The sequence below is a fragment of the Typopeltis vanoorti genome, chromosome 9 (genome assembly GCF_054136105.1).
Source record: "Typopeltis vanoorti isolate ZY-2024b chromosome 9, IOZ_Tvanoo_1.0, whole genome shotgun sequence".
In the NCBI taxonomy this organism is placed as follows: Eukaryota; Metazoa; Arthropoda; class Arachnida; order Uropygi; family Thelyphonidae; genus Typopeltis; species Typopeltis vanoorti.
The window spans coordinates 136,774,619-136,800,289 of NC_143557.1; the positions used below are offsets into that span (position 1 = coordinate 136,774,619).

Below are 25,671 nucleotides of genomic sequence, written 5' to 3' on the forward strand. Positions count from 1 at the left end.
TCCAGAAAAATTTTAATTTATGTTAAAATATTATTTATTAGTATAATTTTTGCCTGAGTATCTTCAGTACAAGGTTGAACAATAACTGACAATTCCAAAAGGTGCCACCTAAGTAGCTAATGCAAGATCACTAAAAAAGGTCATTAAATTTCCTAACTTAAAAAAAAAACTTACATAAAATAAAAAATAATTATTAATATATATATATATATATATATATATACAACTAAAAAAGTTAGTACTTTTTATATCAGGTAATCTTTCCTATCTCCCACAAAGGGGGATAGACATAGACCATCAGATCTGTTTAAGTTAGAAGAGTGAAGTAAAGTTTCACGTTTCTTTATAAAGCCATTTCATGAGGGAACTGACTTTTGTAAAGGACTCTTGTCTTGTTCCACTGAACTCTTTGTCTAGTGTTGATGGCATGCTCTGCAGGTCCAGACCGTTCAGGTTCAAAGTATTGAATATAAGATTTGTGTTCTTCTAGCCGAATTAAAGCAGATCTTCCTGTTTGTCCGAAATAAGATAACCCACAGGAGCAAGGAATCTTTTAAGAAACCACAGGTGTGTGATTTCTTTTATCAGATTTTTCAGTTGCTGCTGGTGTATCCTCGGATTCTGTTCATAACCTATGCATCAGTGATCTCTTATTCTCTGACATCCACTTCTGTTCATAGCTTTGCTGATGACAGTACTCTTCATTCATATTTTTCATTTTCAAAATCTTGTAGTACTCAAGTAACTCACACTTCAAGATCTTCTCTAACTAGTACCATTAATCTCCTCACCATTCTCAGATGGAGTGAGGATAACCTGGTGAATTTTATTTTGAAACACAATCCTGTCTCATCTCTGGGAAGAAAGGCCATGCCTCCTTCTCCCTCACTTTGGAGAATATTCTGTTTCCTAACCATTATCAGTTTCTCTTCTTGGGTTAACTCTCATATCTAATATATCCTAGCATAAGCACATCAGGTCCATAGTCTCTTGAGGCTCCAAGAATCTTGGTATTATTTTTCATTCCAAACAGAACTTCTCTTGTTATTACCAACTCCTGATGCTTTCTTTTCCTGTAAAATGTCATCTCCATCCAGGAGGTTGACTATTTAAGATCATAATATGCAGTAGAAAGATAAGATGATGAGGCTCTAATCTTTTCCATTCCTCAGTTAGTATCCTGTGTCTTAGATATGTGTATTCGTAGGACTGGTTTTTTCAACTCCCCGAAACCCGAGTTTCTGGGAGAAGAACCTCTCCAACTCTATGTCAGCCCATCTAACTCACCATTTGTTTGAAAACAGCTGGTAAAGGTTCCTTTCATCATAGATGGAATTCAAACCTGGGTCTTTCCAATCAAAGGGCTCCTGACACTTTGTAAATCTCAAATCTATCCAATCTTAGAACACTTGATTTGGCTCCCTCTGTCTTTTATCTCTTCCCAAAAATAAAACTTTGTCTTGCTGACTATCGTTTTTCTTCGAATCAAGAGGTGATTACAGCTGTAGAGGGGTCTTTTTGTAGATCTTATTGAGAACCACTACAGGGATGGGATAATGGTGCATCACTGGAATAAATCTATTAGTCTTAAGGGAGTTTATGTTGAAAAATAAAAATTTGAAATTCTGAATTTGTTTTCTTCATTGTTAGGCCGAGAACTTTTCAGACCAAACTCATGCAGTTCATCTCCAAACTTATAGAACCAACTTATCATCATCTGATTCCTTCTCTATAGCTCTGCTCTCTGGAATACTCTTGCCCTTACTGTTTTTTCAAATGATTTTGACTCTTAGATCTTCAAAAGAACACTTAAATTCCTTCTTCCTTCTAACCACTTGCATACATGCACACGTGTCACTGTTGTGTTATAATTTTTTTTTTTTTTTTTTATGATAACAGTTCCATCCCCTTACATTTGTGGGGCTAATATATATTTAAAAAAATAAAATAAAATAAACCTGGTGTTCTTATTTGTAATGTGATGATGTGTCTTCTAATCAACCATTATCAATCTATGCTGAATGAAGGCCTTTCCAAGACTGAATGTCAGTGGCTTTTCTTCTTAATGACATCCACATATATGATGATTTCACTAGTGCATTGTAATTTTGATTGGTGTTGCATTACTTTTCTTTTCCTTCCTATGAAATCTTACCCAGTACTTCTTTTATCCATTGTTTTTGTTTTGAACATAATATCCAGTAGCATAGCAAGGGGCGGGGGTCCTCTTCGGGTGGAACTTTTCACGTGAGACATACTTTTATTTTTCAAAGATTCTTTTATTTATGTTAACTTAGTAATTTTTATTACTTAATTAATAATTAGTTTTTAACAACTGTACTTACAACAAATAAACATAAACATAAAGGTGTTTTAATTTATTTCCCTGTATATCGTTTTGACTTTTTGTAGTATTTTTTTGAGTGTATTGAGAAGGGTGGCAAAAGCTCTAGATATGCCACTGATTATATTCAACCCATTGCCTCTTCAGATGTTTCACACTTTCCGATGTAGAATTATAAGGCTGGTGATTATGACAAACTTAGGAGACAGCTTGGAACTATAACAGGGAAAGAGAAGTTGAGTAAGGAAATAAATGTTGTATGGGTACTGACAAAGAAATACATAATGGCATCAATGTGTGAATGTATTCTGAAGACCAAAAGGCTGAATAAAGTAGGCGTAAAATGGATGAATGTGGAGTTTAAGCATGAAATCTAGAAAAAGAAAGTACTTTGGAGGAAGTACAAGATGAATAATGGTAATAATAGTACACTGATATGTTATTGTTATTTGTCACCTCCAGGGAGTCCAAAGACTCATCAAGGGAGGGCATCTACTCTACAACTGTCTCCACCACTCACAATCTACCAACTGACCGCAACTACACCACCGCCATCTCTCGCCGACCACTACCACTAGTATTTCCACAGACAATCACAAACATCCACACCCACGGCAGGATTAGAACCTGCAGCCTTTTGGCTGGGGGAGCGGATACACTAACCACTCAGCCAGCCAGGTTGGCCATCAGTCACATGAAGATTATAAAGAACAAGCTAGGAGAGTGACGCATTTGGTAAGGAATACGATAGTAGAGTATGAGCAGAAATTGGCAAATCAAGCAAAGAAAAACCCTAGAGAGTTTTTTTTTTTTTTTAAATATGTGCCAACTAGAAGTAAGAATGATTATTGTAAAATGACATTAATGGATGAAAATGGTAGAATGGTAACTTTGTTGAGATATTCAGTGATCAGTTCATAAGGGTTTTTCATCCTAATAAGGGTGAAATTATGAGGAAATTAAGTGTAGAGGGCATGGCTTAATTGTGAGTGAACAGGAGGTTTTTGAGAAAATAAATAACCTTGATGTCAGTAATGTGATAGGATTTGATGGCATATTACCATGCATCTTAAGGGAATATTCCAGGGAACTGGAAGTAACATTGACATGCCTGTTTATTAAAAGTCTGACAACTGCACAGATTCCAAGGGAGTGGAAGGAGGGTAAAATTGTTCCACTGCATAAAGGTGGTGATAAGGCTGTAGCTTCAAATTATAGGCCAGTCTGTATATCTGGAGTTGTGGTGAAGGTACTGGAGAGATCACTATGGGGCGTACGCCCCACGTTGAGAAACACTGCTGTAGCATATTGAATAGCTTCTCTCTTAGCACTTTGTCATATGCCTTTTCCAGATCTAAAAAATTGAATATAGATCTTTGTTATATTCCCATGCTTTCTCAACTATTTGTCGTAAAGTGAAGATCTGATCCTGACAGCCTCTATTTGGCCTGAATTCAACTTGTTCTTCACCCAGCTTTTCTTCCACAATTCTTCTCAACCGTTTCTCAAGTATACTTGCATAGATCTTGCCAGGAACACTCAGTAGGGAAATACTTCTATAATTCTCACATTCAGTTTTATTTCCCTTTTTATATATGAGATACTATGAAGGCTCTACTCCAGTCATTGGGAATCCGTCCCTCTATCCAGGCTTTCTGAACTGTGCAGTGCAGCCACTGTAAGACTTCAGCATTTCTGGTCGAATATCATCTACTCCTGCTGCCTTTCTACATTTCAAACTTTTGATGGCTTTTTCTACTTCAAGTATGGATATGTATTCCTGACTGTATGCCTGTTGAGTGTTTTTTACCACTGTGCTATATCACTGCTTGTTTCATTTAGCAATTTTTCAGAGTAATTACTCCATTCTTCAAGGATATCTTTTTCTCCCATTTTCGTGTAACCTTTATCATCTCTAATTCCTTTTACAGCACTCCTTCCTCCATTTCTAAGCTTCTTCAACCAGAATATCTTACCACTTCTTGATATTTATTTTCTATGTTCTTGCCAAAGTCCTTCTATGACTTTTGTTTAGCTAGTTTTACACAGTGTTTAGCTTTCTTACATTTGTCTCTGTATTCTCTAAGAGCACAAGCTGACTTATTTGCCAGGAACTTTTGAGAAGCTTTCTTCTTTTCCTTAACTGTCTCTTTAACTTCCTGTGTCCACCATGGAGTTCTGATTTTTCTATCCTTGCAGATAACCTCACCACATGCCTCTCTGGCTGATTCAATCAAGGTTTTCTTCAAGGCTTGCTGCTGAATCTCCAATGTTTGGTTCTATTCTCAAACTCTTATTTTTTCTTCAATACGTTTTGTGTATTTTAGTCTACAGTTCACATCTGAGAGCTGGTCAACTTTTATTCACTTTAAAACTTTCTTACATGTTATTCTTTTCCATATGAAATTCAGTTTTATCCTGCTCAAGACTAAATAGTGATTACTTCCAATTTCAAATCCTCTGTACACTCTGGTGTCCTGTACCAGGGAGAAAAGATCACTATCAACAATAACATAGTGAATGAGACTTTTCTTATTCTTTGCCTCTTCTCTCCATGTGAATGCATGCATATTTTTATGTTGGAACATGGTGTTATCAGTAATTTGATGATGCTTACTCCCTTCCCAAGGTGGTTTACTATTCAATTTGCTTTTGTTCAGTGGACAAGAGGAAGCACACAATGGAATTTTATAGTGTACTATCATATGTAAAAAAAAAAAAAAAAAAAAAAAAAAAAAAAAAACCACTTGTAACTTTAATAGCCTAAACATGTACAGGCATCATCAAATTCTTGACATATACCCTCAAGGGTTGTTCAGGATATGATAGTACTACATGGAAAACTGACATCATTACTTTACTTTCAAAAATTTTCCTAGAAATCAATTTGTTACCTGTCAAGACTAACATTATCAGATCTCGTGTTCCTGTCTTATAACGGGTACTTTTTGCTGTATCAATCCACCTATATCTTGGTCTTCCTCTGGATCTTTTTCCTTCCAACCTTGCAGCGATTGCTTGTTTTGCTAATTTTCTCTCTGCTATTCTGTTTGTGACCATACCACGTGAGATTTATCTCTGGTAATACATTCCTGGATGATAACAATGTCAAGTTCTTTCCTAATATCCTCATTTTTAATATGATATTACCATTGATCCCATTCTGTTCATGCCCCTAATATTTCTCAGGACACTCATATTTGTATTGTGCACTCTTTGGTAAAGTCATGCTTACTTCCTTCAGTTCTAACTGCTGACTTACAACTCAAATAAAGACTAAGTAATGCTTGATATTATGCCCCATTGACACCATATAACCGCAAAGTTTTACATAGCTTTTCTCTTGGCACCTTGTCATATGCTCTTTACATATCCACAAAACTTAAAAAATAATTCGTTTTTTTGAATTATTTTTTTTGTAGAGTGAACATCTGATCCTGACAGCCTCTAGCTTGAAGCCTGCTCACCAAGCTTCCCTTCCACAATCCTTCTCAACCGTTTCTCAAGTATATTTGCATAAATCTTACCAGGAACATTCAGTAGGGAAATACCTCTGTAATTCTCACGTTCACCTTTTTATATATGGATACTGTGAGAGCTCTACTCTTATCATCTGGAATTCATCCATCTGTGCAGGCCTTCTTGAACTATGCTTTGCAGCCACTGCAAAACTTTTATACCTCCATAGGCAAGTATTTCTGGCAGAATATCATCTTCTTTCACTGCGTTTCCACATTTCAGGATTTTGATGTATTTTTCTACTTCAAGTGTGGATGTGTATTCATGGTTCTAACCCAGCTCTCAGTTCCATAAGTTAAAATTGGTTTGAACACTGTCTTGTATACAGCTGATTTAGTGTTTTGACTAATTTCTCTCTTATTCCATATAAATTTATTCACTTGACTTCCTACATACCAGCTTTGTTGATTCTGTTGTCTATTTCCATATTAATTTTAACATCTTCACTAAAAATCGTGCCCAAGTAGCTGAAATGTTTTACTTGTTCTATAGGTTCTCCATTCAGAATGCAGTTGATATTTTCAATGTTTCTGCCTATTTTCATTGTCTTTGTCTTTTTATTGCTGACCTTCATACCATATCTATTACAACAGTTATTCAATTTAGTCAGGGAATCTTGCAGACTTCTAGCAGATTTATTTAGAAGTATAACATCATTTGCACAAAGCAAAGAGCTGAGATTAACATCTCCAATTTTAATATCAGATTTAATACCACTTTCCTTCATAATGTGATCCATATAGATAATGAATAACAGAGAGGATGGTGTACATCCTTTTCTGACACTAGATTTAATATCCAACCATTTTCCTGTACTTCCTTCAATTCTAACTGCCGACTTACAACTCAAATAAAGATGAAGTATTGCTTGATATAATTCCCCATTGACACCATATACATCACCTTCCTGATAACTGTGAAGTTTTGAATAGCAAAGTGGCAAGCTTTTCTTTTCGCCTTGCCATATTCCTTTAGCAGGTCCACAAAACTTAAATACAAATGATTGTTATTTTCCCATGATTTCCCAGCTATTTGTTGTTAAGTGAAGATCTCATCCTGACAGCCTCTATTTGGCTCAACATCCTGCTTGTTCTTCACCAAGCTTCCCTTTCACAATGCTTCGCAATCATTTCTCAAGTGTACGTACACATATTATTATTATTACAGGCGACTCCAAGGAGTTCTTAGACTCATCGAGGGAGGCCCTAAAAATCATGTCCACACAACTATACGACATTCTCAAAGTATCTATCATACCTTGCCCTGAACTCACTAACCATCATAGCACCCACAACAGACTCTGGCAGCTTATTCCACTCATTTACCACTCTAAAAGTACTCATTTACCACCCAGCTCTAACACCCTTGCTAACCACACTCTTGCCCAGCTTCCATAGGTGTCCCCTAGTTCTCCCACCACCAGTCCTGATGTCAAAAATATCCTCTGATTTAATCCTATAGAAACCCTTTAGCAATTTGAATGTCTCAATCTCCCCTATCACCTATCAATTTTTTGCCTATCAACTAATTTCTGCAACCTACTAATCTTCAACCTGTTCTCATAAGGTTCATTCCATAGACCTGCTATCATCTTGGTCACTTGCCTCTGGATCCTCTCCACCTCCTCCCCATCAAGAAGAAACCTAGGTGACCAAATCTGGGCGCACTAGTTGAGATGAGGTCTTATCAAGGCTCGGTAGTACAGAGGTACAATAACTTGCTTGTCTCTGCTCGTCAAAGTATTTTTCAACAACCAAGTGAGTTGATGAGTTGATTTAGCTACTTTTGCAATGTGCCCTCTAAACTTCATCTCCCTATCCACCAACACTCCCAAGTCTCTGGCCTCATCAGTCTCCTGGAGTACAGTTCCATCAGTGTGGTATACTGCTACTAATCTTTTCACCCCAAAATGCATAACCTAATATTTATCAGGAACATTTTCTTCTTCAAGTATTGATATGTGTTCCTGACTGCATGCCTATTGAATGTTTTTTTTTTTTTTTTTTACCACTGCTGTCACTGCTTGTTTTATTTAGCAGTTTTTCTAAGTAGTTACTCCATACATCAAGGATGTCTTTTTCTCCAGTTTTCATATCACCTTTATCATCTCAAATTCCTTTTACAGAACTCTTTCCTTTATTTCTGAGATTTTTCAATTGCCTCCAGCCACCTTCCTGATATTTATTTTCTGTGTTCTTTCCAACGTCTTCCCATGACTTTTGTTTAGCTAGTTTTACACAGTATTTAGCTTTCTTCCATTTGTCTCTGTATTGTCTAAAAGAAGAGGCATTTCCTTTTCATTTTATTATGATAGCTTTCTTCTGTTTTATATGTACTTAAAAAAAATTCTCTACATACGAGTTGGTATCAAAAAGTTTTGAGACTAGCTCTGTTTACGAGAAATTACTCTATTTATCTATGTTTACACACGTTTACATGTGAGTATCACCTTCAAAATAGTCCCCTTGCATATCAGTACACCGCTCCCAGCGTTCTTGCCACTTCTGGAATGTGTCCTGGAAGTCTTCTTTTCGAAGCATGTCAAGCACCTTTTGCGATTCGCACTGGATCTCTGCAGTGGTGCCAAAATGGTGACCTTTGAGCTGTATCTTCATCTGGTGAGTAGGGTGGGTGCAGAAGTGAGATCATGTTGTTTCTGGCAAGAAACTCACGTTTCTGGAGAGCTTGGTGACAGGTGCATTGTCGTCGTGGAACATCCAGTTTTTCGCACGCCACAGATCTGGTCGCTTTCACCCGATGTCCTCCCTCAGACATCTTAAAACCTGGCAGTAGAACTCACTATTGACGATTTGGCCCCTGAGGATGAATTCTCAATGCGCAATGCCGTGAATGTCAAAATAGACGATGAGCATGCACTTGGTCGAGCTGCGGACCTGCCTCTCCTTTTTCGGTCATGGAGATGATGGGCTCTTCCACTGTGAAGACTGTTGCTTCGTCTCAGGGTCGTACCCATACCCAAGTTTCATCACCAGTAATGATCCTCGACATGAAGGATGGGTCATCCATGGCATGCTGACGGAGTTCTTGGCAGACTTTGATGCAGTGTTCCTTCTGCTTCTGGGGACGAACTTGGCAGCAACACAGGTGCATGTTCAAATCGCATGTGAGGATTGCCTGGACTGGTCCGTATGACACACCGACAAGGCAGGAATATTGTGGAGTATTCTCTGACGATCCTCATGCACAAGTTGCCGAATGGTTTCGATATTTTTGGGAGTTGAGCTTGTTGAAGGTCTTCCTGATCTCTCATCATCTTCCAGTGATGTTCTTCCGCTCTTGAAGCATGTATGCCATTCAAAACACCTCAAACGACTCATTGCAGCATTGCCGTAAACTTGCCGAATCATGTCAAGCGTCTCTGTGGTAGATTTGCCTAGTTTCATGCAGAATTTCACATTTGCTCTTTGTTCTAACTTGCTGTCCATAATGAAATCGCAGATGTGATAATGCAGGTGGTCAGAATAACATCAGTTGCACAGCTCCTGATGTACACAGGATGATGTCTTTTGGCACACTGACTTATGAAGGTAGGTGCTCCCTGTGACTGTGCGTGCAGCTTTGTGCTGCTTGGCGTGTTACAAACCTAGTCTCAAAACTTTTTGATATCACTTCGTACTATTTGTATTGACTTTCTGTATGTAAGATTGGTATTTCAATTTATAGTAAAATTCAGATTAGTGCAAAATGTTAAACATAGCTATTTTTTGTGAATTTTCAGGCAGTTACAAACATGTTTAATTTTCTCTTTTATAACAGGTGGAATGGAATGCTGGTATATACTGTAATAGTAATACTTATAAAATCTGTGTTGGAGGTAAGATCATGTGTGGTGTTTTTTTTTAATAGTTAGCTATTTTAATACTTTTTTTAGGGGGATATTTGTTAACTATTAATATTGTATATCAGTAATAATGGATTCATTCTGTTTTATTAATGATATTGAAATAATGTTTAGCATTTATTAGATGCATGACTCTTGCTATAGCAAGCACCATTATAACAGTTCATATCTATTGTGTGACATCAAGGGAAGATATACTAGTCTGCCACACTCACGCATACATAACTCACCATCTCCGCTACCAACTACACATAACACCATAGGCAACCCACCACCAACAGTATTTTTGTCTGTAAGTTGTAAGTCTTCTGGCTCAGCCTGTATATGAGATAAAAAAAAAACTCTAGTTTCCTGTAGGAAAAAACCCTTATATCTATATGAGAGTAACTCACCTTTCAAATAGCCTATGTACAGATTCTCTTGTCATGATGTGCATCAATTCAGGTCCTAAAAACTAGTGAAAAACCTCTTAGGCAGAATATCATTTGGTGGAAATTTGCTGTAACAAACAACTCACTATAACACACCATTCCTATGTCCCTTGATCTTTCAATTTTAAGAGAATACTGCATTATAAAGCTTAGCAGAATACTTAGAAGCATTTTTAAAGTTAGTATCAGTGGTAAAATAGGATTATTTGTTCTATAAATATATATATAAAAAAAAAGTGAAGAATATGTACTTCTGCTTTCTCAGTTCATTTTCAGTTTCTTTTTATTTCTGTTAAAACTAGAGGTAGGATTTAACTTGATATAGCTAAAGTCATTTACATATCATCAGTGGTATACTTGACATAAAAAAAATTATATTGTTTTATTCCTTACCAAATGTAAAGTTATCACATGCTGTTAATTTCACATCACTTACCTGGGTATCCCATAATAGTACATTTCTTTGCAGACCTCCGTTAAAACACTCTGGATTAGAGAAACTTGTGTGAAGTTTTTACTTGGTTATAAAGACCATTGATGTGAAACCAGGAGTCTCTATGAAGATACTTCATACACAGACTTTATATACACTTGGATAAGGATCAAAAAAAGAATATAATTTTTTTTCGAGTATAATAAGGATCTTCTTTTTCTTCTCTCCCATAGTCCTAAATGGACCTTTGGGTCACTCATGGCTGGTAGGTGATATTCTTTGTTAGCCTTCTCCAATAATAAGGATATTGGATGGATAATGAGACTGGAACATACCAATATGGTCTATACTCGTAATTAATGTTATAATGATGATGAGTATAATATATTTTATAACAAGTTAAAAAAAATTCCTATATCAGCTATGGAAATTTCATTTGTATTCTTTGTATGTGAGTGTAATCCATGGAATAGTTGCATCTTCATTTCAATAGTTACAGTTTACGCTTTTTTATTTTTATTCAGAGAAAACCTGAAGCACAAATTTCATTGCTTGAAGTTTATTGCTTACTGGCATATCATTTTTTCACTTTTATCTGGTACGTGTACTGGTTTCCCCTTGGAAAGTGTTGGATGAAAGCTAGATACTTCCCAAAAAGAAAGCATCAAACTGAGTGATAGATTTGTGACTTAATAGTTAAATTTTTCAAGTTGTGTCTCCAAAGATATTTATCTACTTTTAAACTGAACAAATGAGCATGGTTTTGAGATTAATCAACTAAACTATATTGTGTATTAGCTAAAACTATGCATTATAATGGCACAACATAATCATATATCATATTAGTTATGGTTTTGCCTAATCAAATAAGGTTTCCTACTCTTTTAATTAGAAATTGGGAGAACAGGAAAAATTCTGCCGAACAACCTCAGCAGAATTGAAGATGGGGATCATCAACAAATGAAACACAACCTAATCATATGGTGAACCAACAAATGAATTATAGAGGTAAAAATGTCAAGATGAGATAAATGAGATGAAAACAGTCTTCCTAAATAATAACCATATTCTCTTATTAGGAAACTTGGACAGGAATGACTATAGCATTCAAATTCAAACAAAAAAAAAAATCTAATAATAAAAATAAACTTTCTGAATAGAAGCTATTCTGTGTAATGATATAAATCTATTTCAAAATAAGAAATTGGATACAACAATTTATTTAGCTGTTTGTGGTCTTGATGAAGTTCCAGCAGAAGGGTTTTTAGGTAAGGTAAGGGTTTTTTTGTTTTTTTTTTATGGAGATAGCAGCTGACATAAAGAAAAAAACAAAACTAGTTTTTGTCAGAAATATACTTAGCAAAATGGACATAAAATACAGTATAAACCAACATATTTTGAACAATCTAAAAAAAAAAATGCCCAAATTTTTTGGAAGATATTAACTATTTTATTATTATCATTATTATTAATCAGGCCTCCATGGAGTCAAAAGACTCGTTGTGGGAGGTCCTTCCTAAGAAAAACAAAGTCTATCAAGATTCATCGAGGGGGGGAGGTCCCCCCCCTAAGAAACAAAGTTTATCATACCACTCCTTCAACTCATTGACCATTCTCATGCAAAAAAACCACTCCTCACCTTCTTGCTCACAGTTTCCTTTTGTAACTTCCAGGTATAGCCTCTTGTCATCACTCCTTCCCACTGTTCAACCAAACGAAAGAACTCCCCAGTGCCAACCCTGTAACCACCTCTCAACAGTTTAAAAGTCTCAATCATATCACCTCTCCTTTTTCTATCCACTGAATTCTACAGTCCACATCCCCTCAGCCAATCCTCATAACTATCATTGTACAGTCCTGAAACCATCTTTGTTATCTGCCTTTGTACCCTTTCCACAGTTAATTTATTCCCTTCAAATCCTGGGTACCAAATCTGAGAACAACAGTCAAAGTGTGGTCTGATCAGGGTCTTATACAATGGAATGGTAACTGTTTTATCTCTGCAGGTCAGTGTCCTTCTTGTTATTGCAGCAATCCTCTGTGTTACCTTCATCACCTTTGCAATATTTCCATAAATTTCAGGTTTCTATCAATCATCAATCCCAGATCTCTTGTCTCCCCTACTTCCTCCAGTATAACTACTCCCATAGAGTATGCAGTGTCCCATCGATGTTTCCCAAACCTCAAGACCTTACATTTTGCTGCATTAAACTGATACCTGCATTCATTTGCCCATCTATCTAGCTTATTCAAATCCTCTTGCAGGGCTGCCACATCTGCACTATTACTAATCCTTCCCAGCATCGCATCATCTGCAAACAACTGAATATCCCCTTGCAGTCCACTGACAATGTCATTGATATAAAGGTTAAACAATATAGGTCTCAGTTCTGGTCCCTGTGGGACCCCACTTGTAACCCTCTGCTTCCTTGAAACTGCCCCACCATACACAACTCTCTGATACCTATCAGACATCCAATCCTGAATCCAGTTGACCAATCTGACATCCAGACCCATGTGCTACAACTTAAATATCAACATATCATGTGACACCCTGTCAAATGCCTTCGTTAAGTCTAAGAAAATTGCAGTATATGCCTTTCCCTCATCTAATGTTCTTGTAATGTTATTATAAAAGGCTAGCATATTGCTAAAACAAGAGCGCTCCTTCACAAATCCATGTTGACTCTCACAGATAACATTACCCTCATCTGCCCAATGCTGTATACGATCCTTCACTACTTTCTCCAAGATCTTACTAACTACTGATGACACACAAACTGGCCTATAATTAGACACTTCCAGTCTGCTACCGCCCTTATGCAATGGCACTATCTTGCTTTCCTTCCATTCCATGGGCACCTTTCCCGCAGCCAGACTTTCATTGAAAACCAGGTCAAAGGCACTGTCAGTTCCCTAGCACATTCTCTCAAAACTCGTGGTGAAATACCATCCAGTCCCACAGCTTTACTGACATCCAGATTACTCAGTATTTGAAACACACTGTCCTCCTGTATCTCTAAACCATGGACCTGCCCTGTCCCTCTAGCATTAAAACTGACTCCTTCAGGATGAAATACTCCAATAAAGTGTTCATTGAACAATTCCACTGTCCTTTGCATCAGTCACTCTATTCCCATTTTTATCCCACAATATCATTCTTCCACAGTCATTTCTCCTCCTACTGGCCACATATCTAAAAAATTCCCTAGGATTTTCTTTGGATCTTAGGGCTAATCTCCTCTCATATTCCAGTTTTGTCCTCCTTACCATACTAGTCACTCTTCTGCCTGTGTCTTATACTCTTCATGCATCTTCTCTTCACCTGTCTCCTTATATCTCTTCCACAGCCTCTTTTTCACATGCAATTCCTGTTTAATGTTCTTTGTCATCCACTTTACTCCAAATTGTGTCCTCTTCCTCACTCGTGATATACAACTTACCATTGCTGCTAACAAATATTCTTTCATAATTTCCCATGCACTAATGATATCCTGGCCTTCCAATTCCTCCCTCCATGAAACTTCCCCAAGTTGACATCTTAGACTATTATAATCACCTGCCTTATAATTCCACATACGTTCCCGTCTCTTTAATATTCCTGCATGTCTATTCATTTTCCAAGTCAAAACCATATGGTCACTCTCCAACTGGTATGAGAGATGTCATCTCAGTTATTATCAACTCTTCTGATGCTATAACCAAATTTTGAAAAAGCAATTGAAATTATTATGGAGAATTATAAGTAGCACTGCAGATGTCATTTCCCTTCAGGAAGATTTGAATAGACTTTTGATTGTGCCACTGTATAAAACACTGGTTAGATTACACTTGGACTATTGTGCTCAAATTTGGTCACCTAGTTTTCAGTGTGATGTGGAAACACTGGAGAGGGTCCAGAGATGAGTGTCTAAGACAATATCATGACTTTGGAATGCTAGCTATGGAGAGGTTGAAGAAATGGGGATTGCAGAGTTTGGTGGATAGGAGGAAAAGAGGTGATATGATAGACGTTTAAGTTAGTGAGAGCATTTTATTAGATTAATCCAAATGGGATTATAAAAAGAGTAGAAAACAAGAGGAGAAGAACCAGTGGCCATCCCTGGAAATTGTGTAAGAATGTAATGAATAGGGATGTGAGGAGTAGATTTTTTACATAAAGAATTGTCAATGAATGGAACACATTACCAAAATGTGTTGTTAATGCAAGAAGTATTAAGGATTTTAAGATTCTTTATGATAAATATGTTGTCAGTTGATTGAACCTTCCACGATGAGTCTGCCGACTCCATGGAGGGTGCAATAGTAATAATAAGAAGAATAAATGTAATTTCAGACAGGTATCAGAAAGTGGTATATGTGGGATATGAATCTGCTAGATTTAAGCTGGATCAGTGGTGTGCCATAGGGATCAAATAAGGCCTTGGGCCATTGTTGTTTAAACTACACATTAATAATATTGGAAAGAGGCTGACAGAAGAGGTTAGTTGTTTGCTTATGATGCAGACAGGAAGGATAATCAGAGATGCTACTGATATACAACATTTACAGTATGATTTGAATAGGATGGAAGTGTGGCCAAACAATAATGGTTGCCAATATAATTTCTTGGCAAGTTTAATTTATTATAATGGTTGCCAATTCAATGTTAATAAATGTAAATTTATGCACTCTATGCTAGGAGTAACTGACAAAGCTAGAGATCTAGCCTTGTCAATGCTAGATGACAAGGCAGTATACCACATTATGCTGAGAAAGCAACTTTAAAAAAAGTGCTAGTACAGACCTTACCGAGCACATCAGTTCCAACTTCTTGCAGTTGTGACATCCATGAATGGTATAATTAGTTTGCTGTCTCTTTAGAATATATCAAAGAGAAAAATTATTTCATGTAATGGTCCCATTACATGAAAATTCATTAGTGTGAAAAAAAAAAAAAAATAATAATAATGGAATTGTTATGCTGCAGAGAATCAAAGAAATGTCTCCATACCCCTGTTAATAAATGAGATGGATATCTCGATTCTCTCACAAGAAGATAAAACAATTAATATATCATTGCCATAGAAGGAGTCCAATTTAATAATGTCATTGATATTTTTCCTTATGAAGAAGAAATGATGGACACAATTCTCTAAATATAAAAATCTCCAATTCCAACGAAAACAAACCTCACAACATCATTGTAGCAATGAAAACATTGCTACAATGGAATTGTTGTGGATTCCCATCAAAGCATTGATGACATCAAGGGTCTCTTGCAGAAGTACAAACCAATATGCTTTGGCTACAGGAAACATATTTGAAGTGATGAACTGGCATTACAAAATGAAGTCATCATTCTTAAATATATCACAGGGAAAGTGCTTGCTCACATACAAGTTGCCATCCTTGCTGGAAGTGAGCAGTCATATCCACTTCCAGCTGGTATCACTTGATGTGAATGTAGAGGCAGTTACCATTCAACTCTCAGTTACCATTCAACTATCATAACAGCGTGATGCATCAAATTACTTCCTACTATGGATATCTTCCATGATAATCTTGGTGATGTCATATTGCAGTCACTATCCCCTTTACTTTTAGTGGAGGATTTAAGTGGGCACAACACCCTGTGGGGTAGTGCTTCGAGTAACATCAGAGGAAATATTATAGAGCACATACTTGCTATCGATAATCTCTCCCTCTTGAAGACAGAAAGTAATACCTTTTTTTCATAAGACTCCCCATAGAGGGAGTCCAATTTAATAATGTCATTGATATTCACTGCCATTGAGTTAACTGTCTGCTCACCCTTCCTCTTCCCACTGTTTAAGTGGGAGGAGGAAAGGTCAGCAGGCACCAGTTGTCATCAGCAAACTGATGATGACTTATTCAGGTGCAAGCACTTTTCCTTGATATCTGCTTTTTTGATGAAATACATCCATGATGTACTTCATGGATATCACAATGGAAAATTGAGCAATTTGACTAGCTCACTTCTTCCTTAACAGAATTCAGTTCTTTGATGCTTCTGTAGTTCCAATATATAGGCTTATATGTTGGTTAATCATAACCATTATTTTTTTGGAAATACAACCTACACTAAAATATTAATTATTAAAAAAAACACTTTAATTAATAATTTCCTTTATTTTGGCAGTGTTACATTGTCATCATCAGAGATCAACCAAAAAAACAATGATATGTGCATGCAGGCACTGACACTGGGCAAATGATGTGGAAGAAAGGCAACCGAAGTAGAGCCTTGAAGTTGATGAGTTTATAAAGTTCAAATCAGTCTGCAAAGATCTGAAAGAAATTGAAAGTTTATTTTTCACTTGGTTAGATTATAATAAATTTAGTTTAATCCTTTATCCAAGTGTGAGCAAACAAAGTTTGCGCCTGAAAGTATCTTCAGGACTGGGGTAAGGTGGTACAACACCGGGAAACTTGTTGCAAAGGTGGAGCGAGCTAACATCACTCCTATCTCAGTATCTCCCATAATGCAAAACACATCTCCTTGTGGATATGTATAATGTTATGCATTAAGAGAAGGGCCACTACCCAGACTAGTTTCGACCTTTATTGTGGTCTCTTCAGTCGGAGCCAGGCCCAAGTGGAGATACCAGGCAGAAGCATTAGCAAGGTCATCTCTACCTATAAGATTTGCCAAACGGTGTGCCACCTTTTTATTAAATTACTCTGGATTTAGAGAAAGATGTTGAAAGTTTATTTTTCACTTGGTTAGACTATAATAAATTTAGTTTAATCTTTTATCCAAGTGTGAGCAAACAAAGTTTGCGCCTGAAAGTATCTTCAGGACCGGGCAACTCGTTGCAAAGGTGGAGCAATCTAACATCACTCCTATCTCAGTATCTCCCATAATGCATGCTTCTGCCTGGTATCTCCACTTGGGCCTGGCTCCCACTGAAGAGACCTCAATAAAGGTCGAAACTAGTCTGGGTAATGGCCCTTCCCTTAATGCATAACATTATACATATCTGCAAGAAGATGTGTTTTCCATTATGGGAGATACTGAGATAGGAGTGATGTTAGCTTGCTCCACCTTTGCAATGAGTTGCTCGGTGTTGTACCACCTTACCCCAGTCCTTAAGATACTTTCAGGCGCAAACTTTGCTCACACTTGGATAAAGGATTAAACTAAATTTATTATAGTTTAACCAAGTGAAAAATAAACTTTCAACATCTTTTTATAAATCCAGAGTAATTTAATAAAAAGGTGGCACACCGTTTGGCAACTCCTATAGGTAGAAATGACCTTGCTAATGCTTCTGCCTAGTATCTCTACTTGGGCCTGGGTAGTGGCCCTTCCCTTAATGCATAACATTATATATATCTGCAAGGAGATGTGTTTTGCATTATGGGAGATACTGAGATAGGAGTGATGTTAGCTTGCTCCACCTTTGCAACGAGTTGCCCAGTGTTGTACCACCTTACCCCGGTCCTGAAGATACTTTCAGGTGCAAACTTTGTTTGCTCACACTTGGATAAAGGATTAAACTAAATTTATTCTGAAAGAAAATCCCTGCAGAATAATTTTAACAATGATAAGGAATGTCAACACACACGTGTGCACATACACAGTGTAAATAATACCAGAAAAACAAAATAAATAATTTATTGAGTTATTAAGGTTTATTGAGTTACTAATTGTAGAACCTTGTATACTTATCCATACAAAGTATATAAGGTTATAAAATTAATAATGAACAACCTTCTATATAACTTAACAGATAAGCTTAGGCGTTGCTGGTTATTCATGACTTATTTTTCACGGTATTAACAACACCACAAACACTTTTATCAACAAGGATGTTTTATTAACGCTAATATTTCGCTGATTTTCAACTCAGCATCATCAGAGCACAACACACATGTAAATGCGACAGTGAATGAGTGAAACAATATAATTGCAGAAAGACAAAAGATCTAAAGTCCTATTTTTGGCGCCCTCTAACGGGAAAAAAAAAAAAAAAAAAAAATTTAACATTTAACAATAATTTAATAATATTTTAATGAAAATAAAAAAAAAGTTAGTTCATTACTAGTTATTTTCTCCCCCTATCCCTTTCCCCCAGTTTGTTGGATGTTGTTATGTTACAGAAAATTGCACTTTGGGTATTAAGAAGTCAGATTTCGTTAGAGGGCACCAAAAATAGGACTTTAGATCTTTTGTCTTTCTGCAATTATATTGTTTCACTCATTCACTGTCGCGTTTACATGTGTGTTGTGCTCTGATGATGCTGAGTTGAAAATCAGCGAAATATTAGCGTTAATAAAACATCCTTGTTGATAAAAGTGTTTGTGGTGTTGTTAATACCGTGAAAAATAAGTCATGAATTCTATATAACTTACTTACATACGTACTGGTTCAAGTTAAGTATATGATGCTATGCATTGTGGACTGAGGTGTAGGAGGCAGCTTATTATATTTATTGATATTAATTTGAAAATATGTGGAATTGCGCATATGGAGGAGAGGAATATAGAAATGTACAAGTTGGGATAACTCATTAGTTTATAAAGTTCAATCAGTCTGTGAAGATTCTGAAAGAAAATCCCTGCAGGATAATTTTAACATTTCTGTGGACAAATGATAAGGAATGTCAACACACACGCGCGTGCGCACACACACACAGAGTATAAACAATACTAGAAAAACAAAAATAAATAATTTATGGAGTTACTAATTATAAAACCTTGTATATTTAGCTACACAGAGTATATAAGATTCTTCTTGTGGCAAGTAGTAAACGTGTGGAATGGGCTATAGTTAGGAATTATGCATTGTCAGTGAATGTGTTCAAAAGATAAGTATTTAGGCATAATAAGAACTATAGAATATATGTCCAATAGAAATATTTATTCAGTTCAATATATAAAATCATTTAACAATAATTTAATAATATTTTAATGAAAATAAAAAAAAAGTTAGTTCATTACTAATTATTTTCTCCCCCTATCCCTTTCCCCCAGTTTGTTGGATGTTGTTATGTTACAGAAAATTGCACTTTGGGTATTAAGAAGTCAGATTGCTGGCTAGCACAACTATTTGGCCTTGCTTGTCTCTCCAAGTCCTCGTGTGTTAAAGGTAATCTGTTTAAAAATCCATATCTTTCAAATGTATTAAACTAAAAATATATTCATTGATCTAAAGTGAAAATGCAATTGTTCAGATTATAGGTGACTCCAAATTATAACTTGTTCGGAAGTTGAATGATCATAAGTTAAATTTCATTTTAAATTTTTAATGCATTTCTGAAATAAATCCTTAATACAAAGACAGTATTAATTTAAAAATTAAATATTTATTCTAATTAATTAATTTATTGATACTTCCAACTTAACAACTGAAAGAAGAGTAAACCAAATGTCAGAAGAATTGAAGACTTCAACATAAAAAGCATCAGCAGAAAGGAAATTGAATTTGCAGATCTGGAAAATTACCATCTGGACATAATTAATTTTACTGAGATAATGAAGACTAAAATAGGTGATATCCTGCTAAATAATAAATATGTATATGGGCAAGAATGATCATGGAAAAGGAGTAGTGATAGCATTCAACACTAAACACAAAGATAAAACTTTTTGAATGGAAGTCAATTGCAAGTAATGTAGGCAAACATCAATATGGGGAAATGAATAATCCAATTTATTTGTGCCTGTGATCCTACAGAAGGTTTTCTCCTAATGAAATAGTGGAAGAAATTTTCAAGTCATTAGAATAGTCAACTGACACAAAGAAAATGGAAAAGGTGGTCCTTGTTGGAGATATAAATAGCACAGTTGGAAATGAATCATATCAAGCATATAAAAAAAGTTTTCAGAAAATTTGGAGAAAAAAAAGCAATGATAATGAAAAGTAACTTCTGTATTTCTGCCTCAGGGTATGGGTTGTTCCAACATAAGAATGTTCACATGGAGAGAACATCCAAGAAATAGAAAAGCCTCATTGAGTAAGTTAGTGTTAATAGTGATATCTTCATGCTGATTCAGGATACAGAAGTATATAGAGGATTTGAAATCAGAAGTCTTTATCACTTAGTTTTAAGTAGCAAAATAACAATGAATATCACATTGGAAAAAAAAAGTATCTAAGAAACTTTTAAAAAGAATTAATAATAAAGTTGAGAAGCTTTTTCACATAAATTGTAGAATCAAATATACAAATATTATTCAAGAAAAAAATGAAATAGTTCAAAAAGGACCAAACATAAAGTCTCACTGGCACACTCTGAAGAAAGCATTGATTGATTCTAGGGAGGCATGTAGTGAAGTTGCCTGCAAGGATAGAAAAATAAGACCATGGCAGATGAAAGAAGTGGTCCTGGAAAGAAGAAATCTTACCACAAGTTACTGGATCAGTCAGCAATGCCGTAAAAGATAGAGAAAAATGTAAAAAGTGCAAAAACAACTATCCAAAACTCATGGAAACACTTCCATTAAAAGATAAATATCAGAAAGATGGCAAAATGTTCTGGAGGCTGTTGAAAAAGTGTACAAATGGAGGAAAGAGTACTGTAAAAAAATCAAAGATGTTAAAGGGAAAAGCAAACTGAAGATAAGAGTATTCTAGTTAAATGATTATTTTGAAAAACTGTTAAATGAAACAAGAATCCTAGAAGAAAATATTCAATAGAATGTAAACAGGAATGCATATATCAGTACTATAGGTAAAAAATAAAGTAAAAAATAATATCAAAAGCTTGAAGTGCAGAAAGGCAGCTGGAGTGGATGATATTCATCCAGAAATGCTCAAATATGGATGTGCAAAACTTTTATACCTCCATATTTGAGCATTTCATAGGGACTGGTCAGAAGTTCAAATTCTAGAAGTTTGGGGTAACAATCTTATAGGTCCAGTGTTTCCATCTATAAAAATGGGAATAGAGGTGAATGTGAAAATTACAGAGGAATTTCTCTACTGTGTTCCAGGTAAGATTTATACGAGCATACTTGACAAGAGGCTAAAAAAAGGAAGAGAAACTTGGAGAAGAAAACATGCTGGGCTCCAGCCAAATAGAGATTGTCAACATCAGGCTTTCAACAACAAATATTTGAGAAATCATGGGAATATAACAGTGATCTGTGTCTAAGTTTTATATATCCAGAAAAGGCATACGACAAGGTGCTGAGAGAAATGCTTTTGAAAACTACAACTAGATAAGTGGAACATATACAGAGCAATACATAGTCTGTATTTAAGCTGTGGTGATGAGATTGGAAATCCACTTTCACACCACAAATACAATACAATACGAATACAAAATTCAAAATTATGTAACGACAAGGTGCTGAGAGAAATGCTTTTGAAAACTACAACTAGATAAGTGGAACATATACAGAGCAATACATAGTCTGTATTTAAGCTGTGGTGATGAGATTGGAAATCCACTTTCACACCACAAATACAATACAATACGAATACAAAATTCAAAATTTCTCATACAAAATTCATCTGTATGAGACCACCATTCCAGCCATATTTATATATGGTGCCCAGACATGGAACATCACTACTCAATTAGCAGTTAATATCATCAGTAGTTTGGGAACAACATGCCTCTGAACAATACTTGGATATACATAGCAAGATCACATTCATAATACTGTCATTCTTGAAGAAATCCAGCTAAGATCCCATGTAGAAGCAATTAAAAAAAAAAAAAGAAAGTCATCTAAGATGGTTGGGACCCAACTTAAATATCCACCTTCACCTACATTCACCATGTTTGCTCTCTACAGGCTAACTAATGGACACAGAGGAAGATCAAGAAAACAGTTTTTAAAATACATACGCACTTGTTTTTGGAGATGAGACTTGTAAAACATCTGGCATTAAAAATTTGGCACAAAACAGAGTAACTTGCCTCAATTTCATCTAATAGACTTTATTTCCGTGAGTTTTTGTTATATGAATATTTCTGTATATATTTCTCTGTTCATACATGAATAAATGATGATGATGAAGAACCTAAAGGATTCATACATCATTATCCGATTCATTATTTACTGAAACTATTGGAAGGAACTGTGAATTGAAACAGTAAGAAGTGTCTTAGAAGTTAATAACAGACCTGACAATATTGGAGTCTTGACAGATAACAAATTGAATTAAACTTGCCAAGTAATTCTTGTTTAATCCTTTATCCAAGTGTAAGCAAACAAATTGAAGCATCTTGTATATAGAGGCTAATGACTTCACATTAATTGCTTTAATATTCCAAAATGCAAAGCACATCTTTTTTGGACATGTATAATGCTACTTGTTTGTTTCCACTGCTTCCTTTCTGAAAATGGCATCCATAAAGAAACATACATCTACAGCACAGAAAGCTTTAGCATGCTCTGGAGTTTTTGCAGTAGATGTGTTACAAGAATTGTTTCATGTGTGCACCAAAAAATGTGAAAGATTTGTGGCCTGTTAGAGTGAGTGAAAAGAAAGAAAGAAAGAGTTAGCTTTAATGAAATGTGAGAAGTTTATTGATAGGTTAGAGCATTTAGAAATGAGAAATAGCATTGGGACCATAATAGTAGAAGAGCTTAGGCAAGAGGTGGCGAAAATGAATAAAGGAATATTGATAGAGACTTGAGGATGTTGTTACAGGGGGTCAGGGATAATAGTGTTGTTGGAAAAGTTGTTAATGTGTTGCCCAGATATGACAGTAGTGAAGTGACAAGGAGAGCAGAGATGGTTATTATTATTATTAACAACTTTTCCAATAACACTATTATCCTTGACCTCCTGTAACAATTTCCTCAAGTCTCTATTGACATTCATTTTTTCACCAACATTCTCAATAAATTATATATTTAGTTTAATCCTTTATCCAAGTGTAAGCAAACAATGTTTGCACCTGAAGTATCTTAAGGACTGGGGCAACTCGTAGCAAAGGCGGACAAAGCTTCACATCACTTGCCTTAGTATCCCATAATGCAAAACACATCTCCTTGCAGACATGTATAATGCTATGCATTATGGGAAGGGTCACTACCCAGACTGGTTTTGACCTTTGTTGGGGGTCTCTTCAGTGGGAGCCAGACCCAGAGGCGATACCAAGGTTGAAGCAATGCAGAAGTCACATTTACCTATACGAGTTGCCGAAAGGTGTCGCACCTTATTAATAAATTACTCTGGATTAGAGAAAGATGTTGGAAGTTTTTTCCCACTTGGTTCAACTATAAATTATATATAGGATTGTGGAATACTGAAGGATTATGAAGTCAGATTGAGAAGTTGTAAATTGCAGACACTATCAAACAGTTGAAAGAGGTATGATTGAGACAGGGTTATACAGTATTTCAGTTGATGGAATTTTTCGTTTTATGGAAGTTGGGAAAAGGACATGAAGGCATTCTTAGAAGCTGAGAATGAACCCTGCTAAGAAGAGATGATGAGAGCTAGATTTTTCACTCATAGAGTAGTGAATGATTGGAATGGATTGCCATTGGATGCTGTGTGCACAAGTAGTGTGATTGAATTCAAGAACAGGTATGACAGCTGGTATGTGTAGTATGTGGCCTCCCTTGATGTGAGTCCCTTACTCCCTAGAGGTCTCTCTTAATAATAATAAGTATAGAGAACTTTCATTATTATATATATATATATATATACACACACACACACACACACACTAGAAATTAATCAAACTGACTAGTTTTGCAAACATGCATCTGGCAAATTCATCAGGGCTTTTTATGGAAGAAATGAAGAAATCATTAAAATAATCATTAGAAGTGCACCACCATTCAATGTAAATTAAATATTACTGCACAGCAAAACTATTCCCATTCTATATGTTAAGGGTACATCGTAAAAAAAAAAAATAAATAAATAAATAGCTAAAGTTCTCTGCAAATATGATCATACCATTTTTAAACCTCTCATTCTGTTAGCTACCTTCACCCATTCTCCTAAAGATCATTTCATTTTCTTGCCATTTCTGGAGTGTGTGTACAGATCCTTGTACCTGCACTTTAGCCTACTTAGGACATACTGATAGATGAGCTAACATCCATACTAAATGGTTGTAAAAATTATTCACAGTGAATGAATATTTATTCCTGAATACATGCAATACAGACCATCATTTCCCTATATCCTTGTCATCTGTATGGCAAGTCAAGATTTTTAGACTATGCTCTGGATGCTCTTCACATGGAATTAGATGGAATAAGACATCAGTATTACATAGAAATTGTTATAGATCTAAGAGAGACTATTTTTAGAATTTCCATCAGCTATGAAACACTCTTCCAACCTCAACAAGTATAGCTGTATTAATTTGCCAAAAGATCTGGGAGACCTGATAGCCTAACTTCTTTAAATGAACTTTATGGTGATCTGGCCCACCCAAAGAGGGCACCATGTAAGGACATAGTTCTGTTAAGTTACAATTTGGATTGTTTTCCACAATTATTTAGTTCAGTGCTCTGTGCTTTTCACAGTTATAATGCTGGTTAGAAAACTGTCAAAATATTGGTAAGTTCAGTATATGTATTTTTTCCTCTCTCTCTCTTGGTGGTGTTTATACCATGAAGCACTATTATGAATAAATATTACTGCAATGATGCATTGTACATGCAGACGTTTCTCTGCAGAGTTTGTAGGCATTTGTTGGTGAAGCTAGAGTCTGATATGTCAGACTGTCTCGATAATGATATCCAGGCATTATTTAGAATAAATCTTAATTTAAGGGAGCCATGATGTGAGTGGGAAAAAAAAAAAAACTTAATAGGGTATGGTGGAGGTGAATTTTATATTAAAATTCATTTATATTACAACAAAAGAAAACAAAAAATTACTGTTTTGTTCATTAATTTGAATTTTTTTTAACATCTCAAAGACTGCAGGGGAACTGGAATATCCTTTTTGTTAATATCAAAAATTTTGAAGCTGAAAGGCCTGGTTGGCCAAGTGTTAGCGTATCCACTCTCCTGCCAAAAGGCTCTGGGTTCCAATCCTGCCATGGGCATGAATGTTTGTGATTGTCTGTGAAAATACTAGTGGTGGTAGGCAGTAGATAATGTGGTTCACTGTAGTTGGTGGAGATGGAGAGTTGTAGAGTTGGTGTCC

The 25,671-nt window shown here is 35.7% G+C and overlaps 1 protein-coding gene across 3 annotated transcripts in view; it reads left to right on the forward strand.

The window, feature by feature from the left end:
- Piezo (piezo type mechanosensitive ion channel component) overlaps window positions 1-25,671 on the forward strand; it is a 1,325,935-nt gene that overhangs the window by 648,384 nt on the left and 651,880 nt on the right. For all 3 annotated transcript variants that reach the window (XM_090398322.1, XM_090398324.1, XM_090398323.1), the window contains 2 exons: window positions 9,641-9,698; window positions 19,569-19,683. In XM_090398322.1, coding sequence (XP_090254448.1) covers window positions 9,641-9,698; window positions 19,569-19,683 — 173 coding nt within the window. The remainder of the gene's footprint in view (window positions 1-9,640; window positions 9,699-19,568; window positions 19,684-25,671) is intronic.